This window comes from Camelus ferus, chromosome 1, assembly GCF_009834535.1.
Source record: "Camelus ferus isolate YT-003-E chromosome 1, BCGSAC_Cfer_1.0, whole genome shotgun sequence".
NCBI classification, from domain to species: domain Eukaryota; kingdom Metazoa; phylum Chordata; class Mammalia; order Artiodactyla; family Camelidae; genus Camelus; species Camelus ferus.
The window spans coordinates 64,122,691-64,130,349 of NC_045696.1; the positions used below are offsets into that span (position 1 = coordinate 64,122,691).

At 45.1% G+C, this 7,659-nt stretch overlaps 1 protein-coding gene across 2 annotated transcripts in view; it reads left to right on the forward strand.

Annotated features, from left to right (window-relative positions):
- Window positions 1–4,616, forward strand: part of ATP13A4 (ATPase 13A4) — a 157,767-nt gene extending 153,151 nt beyond the window's left edge. Inside the window, exon 30 of one of the 2 annotated variants that reach the window (XM_032481961.1) lies at window positions 313–3,846. In XM_032481961.1, coding sequence (XP_032337852.1) covers window positions 313–525 — 213 coding nt within the window. In that variant the 3' untranslated portion in view covers window positions 526–3,846. Of the gene's footprint in view, window positions 1–312; window positions 3,847–3,901 lie in introns of those variants that run through there. The other variant, XM_032481954.1, reaches the window with a different exon arrangement.
- Window positions 4,617–7,659: the final 3,043 nt, after the last annotated feature.

The following is a 7,659-nucleotide window of genomic DNA, read 5'->3' on the forward strand; positions in this document are numbered from 1 at the left end:
GATGCTTTTAAGTTTAATTTACATATGAGATTCAGAAGAAATTTCATCCTGGAGGCAGACTACTTCAAGCTATGTTTCTGGATTCTTGAAAATATGTACCTCTCTCTTCTCCCCAAAGAGTTTCTTAAGTGAAAAAGTTTGAGAGGCCATGATCTATTGCTTGAAACCACCTTGGATCTGTCGGAGGCTCAAGTTCTTTGTCAAGCTGGCTTGAAGCAGCCAGTGCAGTGGTGCCTCATGAGGGTCTACGGAAGGCTGTACTCTGGAAAGACTTAGTTTCTGACTGTAAAGAGTAACTCTTTTCTTTTTCAGGAGGCCATTATTGAAAATAGAGCCCTGTGGATGATAATCAAAAGATGTTTTGGCTATCAATCAAAAAGCCAGTATCGGATATGGCAGAGAGCCCTGGCAGATGACCCCAGTTGGCCCCCGATAAACCAGACCTCCTACTCTGACATGCCCAAATGTGGCAGGGGTGTGTCTTACAGCAACCCGGTGTTTGAGAGCAACGAGGAACAGCTGTGAAGGCAATGTGATATCCAAGGTTATATAGCATAGAAACGATGACTAAAGGGACCGTTTTCAGTGATTTTTAAGCAATGAGACTCTTAGAACATTCAGCTGGAGTTTTGGGAATTAAAAACTTCCCCAAGCATGGTGACAAATTAAAATCTTTTTGGTAAAATACTTTCTACGGAGCAGAACACTGCCCTCGGAGAGTGTTTTCTCTTGGCTTCTGAAAGTACTAGAGGTGTTCAGTGAATCAAGAATGTCCCAGGGATGGCAATGAGCCAAGAGATTGGGAGGCTGAAGGAGGAGCGTAGGTAATCTTTCTTCTTAGATAACGTATTTGTTAAATGAGTTGAGGGTATATAGCATAGAACTGTAACATGTTAAAGATCATTTTTTGAATTCTTATTTCATTGATGGAAAAACAAACACACAAGAACCATCATACCGATCTTCACTGCCTGGTTTCCTTCTCTTTGTGGTGCTTTTCAGATCTGAGATGTTTCCTTCTATTTCTGGACTTCTGCGTATTGGTCAGGATAGGCTAAGTGGGTGCTGCAATAATAGGCAACTCCGGGATCTCAGTGCCTTAACATTTGAGAGCTTCTTTCTTGGTCCAGGTGACTCTTTAGAATAGCTCTCCTTGAAGTGGTGACTGGCTCCAGCCTGATGGCTCCACCAACTCAATACAAGGACTCCTCGTGTGCCGTGAGAGGGGGAGGAAGATGGGGGTTCTTCACTGCCTCAGCCCAAAGTAGCCCATATCGCTTCCATCACTCACACCCCATTAACCAGGGATTTGGCAAAGGAGCTGGGAAGTACTGTCTTTACTAGGGCTGGCTTCATGGGCATGTGATCTGGCAGTCATACAGTGCCTCCTGCTCAAAAGGGCCCCTATACTTGGTTTAATACTCTGCTGTTGCCATCTTTAAACTCTTGATTTTTGAGTAAGGGTCCCCGCACTTTTGCTTTGCATCGGGCCCCACCAGTTGTGTAGTTGGTCTGGTTTGTATTCCTGGGAAAGAAAGGAAAGCAGCACATATCAAAGAGCACGAATACCACCCACTAAACTCTGTCTCCTGACCCTGTGAACTTCTGTGTTCTAGGACCCCTCGTCTCACATGCACAACTCCCAGAATTTCCACCCCTCTGCTCTGTTATTTTTGAGAAAAGTTAATCTCATGCATCAACATTCCACATTACCATTAACATATGTCCTCCTGCAATCTACACATTTCTCAAGTTTGAGGCTTTAGTTTTCAGAAAACAAAAATCTCCCTTATCTTCTCACGACTACAATTTGGTTATATTGGATTCATTCAACATGGACAGCACCCAGGTTTCTGGAAGCTCAGCAGGCAACACTGAATTCTAGAAAACCAGCCACAAATAGTATTTGAAAGCTAAAGCAAACTTTTCATGTTCTGGGCATGGAGTGAGTCCCTGACTGGCTTTGCTACTTACCAAAAGCATCTGGAAGCTTTCCCTTCCCCGGCTGAACTCCTGAGCATGGCCGGTAATTCTGGGGACATGGTGTTTCTCAGCCGCAAAGTTACCTGGTTGCTTCTGGTTTTAAAATAGGGTGTGAAGAATCATTAAAACAGAATGCAGACTCTGTCTTCCTTGGTACAGAAAGAAATGTTTCCTTCTACAAAGTCAGCCTGAGTGGTGAGATGGCAGCTCTATATGTCTCTTCCTAAAACTGATAGTTTTTTTCCTTTTTTCAAATATTGTGGGCGGGGACAAGCTACAGTCTACTGATGAGCAAGAGTAGGGTGCTCCGGTCATACTTTGAGGAGCCCCTCACCTAATGCTGTCACCTCTAGCCATCTGAATTGTGATATTCTTCCAGGACTCAGACAAGGAAGGGCTTACCATCCCCACCTTGCAGGTGAGAAAGCTGGGATGCACGGAGAAGAGAGCACACCCAGAGTACAGACACAGCTCTTCTGAGTGAACCTTCTGTTACTTCCAAATACCTCCTAATTACTGAGCTCCAGCAGGGCAGGGTGCATGGCATGACCTCTCCGTCAAACAAAGAGTGAATTTCTTATTTGCCAGGTGCAAGGAGGCGAGCCTTTGCACATACCAGGGCCTTCTGTTCAAATGAATGCCAGGAAGCCTGCCAGGCCGGGGCTGGAGGTGTGTTCAGAACAAAACAAAACCCTGAACCACAGGGCTTTGTCTGTTTGTTTTTCTGAAACTCAGTGTTGCTTTTGTCTTGACCCAAAGTGATTCCACCCTCAGAGAGTCAGACACAGCTGGTAAGGAACAGGGATGGAGGACTCTGGTTCCTCACTGGCCAACCAGCCCTAGAATCTTTGCAAAAGGGACTCCTTCTAAAGATGGTTCTTGAGACTAACTACATCTCAGACGCAGTAAGGGAAAGAGCAGGAAGTGTTCAGCTTGGGAAAATGGGCGTTCACGGCACGGGAGAATTGTATTCAAATACTTGAAGAGATTACCTTGAGGACGAAAGCACTGACCTGGACTGAGTGTCACCACCTGTGGGTGAAGAGCAGGCTGGGAAGCACTTCAGGTCAGCACGGCCAGAGGAGGAAGCCGGCGACCTCACGAGGTGTGAGCTCTGTGACTGTTGGTGGTTCCAGTGGATATTCAAAGACTAATTAGCAAAGGAGGTCAAGTATCGGATGAAACTCAGTTACCTGCGGGGCTCCTTTCAGGCTTGATACGCCCAGTGTGTCATTCTCAGGCTGCTGTGGGAACCCTTGGCTACTGCTGCCCACACGGAACATGAGGCTGAGCCTGTGGGAAGCGGGGCTGGGGAGGTCCCATGGTGTGACCTGACTGCTCTGTACCTTGGAGGGTGGCTTCTGATGGGAACAGGAACCTGGAAAAGAGGTGCACAGTGAGGGGTCCTGACTGCCAAATTAACAGCAGGGAGATACTTCTGATGTGTGTATTTTCTTAGAAAATGATGCTTGAAATTTTTGAGGACAAGAAGCACTCTCCCACGAGAGTGCTCCAAACTCAAAGGCTGAACTACCTGTGCCCAGTATCTTTCCTGACCAGGACTTGGAGGAGAAAAGGACACAGCCACCTGGTCCAAATCATTTGAGAGGGTCCCCTGTATGTTCACTCCAAGGCATGCAGCTCTTACCTGCAGAGAAGAACCGGGACTCCCGGCTCGCCTCACTAAATATGTGATGATGGAAATAGAGACTGGAAATACGCCTGTTCCATCTGTGTCCTTATGTGCTTGCAGAAGTGTGCATTACACACACACACACAGATGTGACACCTGGAAAAAGTGATTATTTATTCAGAGCCTTGTATGTAGTGTATGCTATAATAAATTATTTTGTACAAAAGAGACAAGTAAAATCTATCATTCTGTTGTTCTAAAATCAGTCTCTCTCTCTCTCTCCAGTGAAGTCTTTCACTCTGGCTAAAAAAATGACATGATCTCCGCCAATAATGTCGAGATAAAGCAACAGCTTTACGAAGTCCCAGGGACTCCTAACCCTGCGGGGCTGTGACCCCCAGCTTTGTACACAGGGTGCCATGGTCTGAGGAATACTTTCATCTTCATTCTTCCATTTAAGCCTCGTAACAATCTTAGGAGGAAGTCAGGGCAAGGATTACTATCCTCCTTTTCACAAGGTATCAGATCCTCCAAAGGCTGAGTGACTTGTCCGAGGGCACACAGCTCATAAGAAGAGGAGCTAGAGCTGGATTCAGACCCAGGACCTCTGCCTGTGAATTCCCTGCTGTGTCCGTTTTCCACATTGTTTTCTGCAGGATGAAATGTTTGTGGCACCACCACATGGGAAGGCAGGTGAGGCAGCTTTCCGGTGGGTTGCCATCACGATCACGCTTTCCTCCAAAAAGACCTTTTATCTTTCCTAGAATTTCTCTTGAACCCAACCATCAATCACAGGAAAAGTCACCTCCCACAGCTGAGAGAGTAAAATCATAAAACTAGAGCCCTGTGAGCTTATTTCACGAGATCACATAAAGGTCTGGTTTTTGCCTTCAGCCTCCAGAAGCAGAAACCCGTATCTCCGCTTGAACTTTGCTCACCTCCTGTTTTGTACAGCATTTTAGGGTCACACGGATTTTCTCTTGGCTTTGTACCATACTCACTTTTTAAAAATATATGTTATTTGTATCACTTTATTTTTTATTGAAGTGTAGTTGATTTACAATGTTAGTTTCTGGTGTACAACAAAGGGATTCAGTTATACATATACATAGATATATATTTCTTTTCAGATTCTTTTCCATTATATGTTATTACATAAAATTGAATGTAGTTCTCTGTGCTATACAGTAGGTCCTTGCTGTTTATTTATTTTATATACAGTAATGTGTGTCTGTTAATCCCCACCCCCTAATTTATCCCTCCCTGCCATTTCCCCTTTAGTAACCATAGTTCGTTTTCTATGTCCGTGCCATGATTACTTCTTTATGCTTAAAAAAAAAAAAACACAAAAACTTGAAAATTGCTGCTGCACAACTTTGTCTGCCCTTTGGTTTCCATTAGGCTTCTTAAAATGACCCTTTAAACTTTATCAACAAAATTACCTCTCCTTGGAGGCATTGAGAAAATCTTAGGATGAGTCACACTGGCTTTCCCAAACACACCAAGCTTGTTCCTTCCTCAGGAGGACTGCGGTGGCCATCCTTTCTGCCCTGAATGCTCCCCCACCCCCACCGGCTCCCACCCTCCTGGCTGACTCCTCATTCAGGTTTCAACTCATTCATCACGTCCTCAAAGAAGCCTGCCCTGCCCTAACCACTTCATCTAAGGGTGTCCTCACCCCACTAGCTTGGCTTGTTTCTTACATAATACTTATGCAAACCCTTCAGGAGACCGAGGTGGAAACAATGCCATTTGTTCAAGATCATCCACCTGCAAAATGGGAGACCTGGGTAGAAAATCCAGGTCTACTGATTTCCAAACCCAAGTCTTTTATGTTCTTCGCCCCCAGCCAGATCCTGCTAATCCCATCAGCCCACCCACTGAGGAAAAGAATGTAACATGTTGCACAGCAATGCCTGTGGTTGAATGAAGAGACTTCTAGGGGTTATCCAGACCCTTCCAGCTCTGTTTCCTTTGCTATCTCCTCCAGACTGTCTCTCCTTAGTGTTTCAACTCCATGAAAAATCTGATAAAGCCCTGGTCTGTGATAAAGGCTGCACACATATTGACTAAGGAAACTGTTGCGTTTCAAGTCGTGGGTGAGGGTGACTAGGCTGCTGGAAGGTCTCACATACGTTGCATGTATTATGCACTGCACAACTCAGCGGGGCACCATTCGTTTCACACTGTGTTGCAGGTCAAAAATGGTGGCTGTATGTGATATCAAGAAAGCTTTGTGGCTAAGTGAGATAGTTTTCTTTTGGAATCACAAACATGGGTATGCAATGAAGAGTCCCACCCGTTCCCCTCTCCAATCAGTTCTTAAATCCTTGCACACTCTTGGCAATATCTCTCATGTAGGACCTTGGCCACCACCTACCTAAATATGAATGTCTTAGCTTGTCTCCCCAACTGAGCTCTCTCTTCTATTTTTGCTTCTCAAGGTCTCCATTAATTTTATCGCCCACCTCTGATCTTGTCACATCCATGGTCAGAAACCTTTTGTAGTCTAAATTATCTACCAGATAAAATATACATTGTTTAGTAGGGAATTCAAGACCCTTTGTACTGGCCCCATCTCAGACGTTTCTCTATCTTGTGCTCTGTGTTGCCACAAACTGTCATCCCCAGCATTCAGTAACTAGCTTATTCCCAACATACAGTAACCACTTTCCCACTCAATACCTCTGCTCATGCTGATTTCTCTTTGAAATTTTACCCTTATCTTCATACATCCAAATCCCACCTATTTCTCAAGATCTAATTAGAATGTGACTGGACCTGCCAAGCCAAAAAGGAGATCTCTTTTATCTGCACACACATCACACTCTACGTATCGATCCTTTGAATAACAGGCAGTTCTTTTTACTTTGTATTATGGTTCTGGACTGTTTCAAATTCCTCCAAATCCTATACAACCCCACTTTAACTAAAGAGCACCTTTCTCTGGAGGTAGGGACCAAGCCTGATTCATTTCATCTTCCCACACTGCGCCTAGCACAGGGCCATGGTTGGAGTGCTGCAAGCAGCTGTGGCTTATGAGTCGATAAAAGAATATAATCACTGGGACACTTTGTTGATTAATTTCTCCTCCTTTGTCTGTGAACATCTGTTTTCCACTCGGTACAAAGAAGCTTAACTAAAACAATAGGACTGTGAATAAATACAACCAAAAGTACAAAGTATACTGATTCCAATGTGCTTGATGAGTTTGGCTCTCCATTTATACTGTGTGTGTGGGGAGGTGTGCTGTGGGATTAGAAGAGCTGGGTATATGCTACAAAGACCGTCTCAATATGTAGAGGATGCTAGAAATTTATCTGTGAGCGTAGACTCTCCTAGAAGGGTACTCAACTCAAGGAAAGAGAGAATTGAGGCAAGCAACCATGTTTGAAAACCAAACATTGGGTATTAGGGTACAGAAGCGAAGTTTCAGTGCAACTGGGTGTGTATTTTTCAGTCTGTTCTCTGGTTTCACCCCACCTTTATGAACTTTTGCAAGAGCCCAAGGAAGAGAAAGCTATGATGAAATGAGAGATGAGACAGAGCTAGAGATGGAGACAGAGATAGGGATTGAGGTGGAGACAGCGATAGGGATGGGGTGGAGACAGACATAGGGATAGGGGTGGAGACAGACATAGGGATAGGGGTGGAGACAGAGATAGAGGCCCACTCTGTGATCGGTGTGTCAGAGTGTAATAAAGGCAGGGTGGAAGGAATCTACCTGTGACTTCTGTCACTTGGCAGTGATGTGACTGTGGGAGCATCGGTGGGAGATGCATTTTGCCAGTGGCTAGTGGTGTCACACAGAGACATATAGGTGACATAAACAGTCTGAGCCTGTCCCCAAATGGCTAAGGAAGGTAGAAAGTGGCTAAAGGAGATGGAGAATGGCGAGGTGTGATAGAGTGGTGTGCCACCTGGGGTCCCCTGCAACTGATCTCAGGGTCAGATCAGACCCACAGAAACCTCATGGAAGCTGCAGAGGTCATCTCAGAGCAGTGGTCTGTGGTCTGAGTGGGAGGGAAGAGCATGCTGTCACC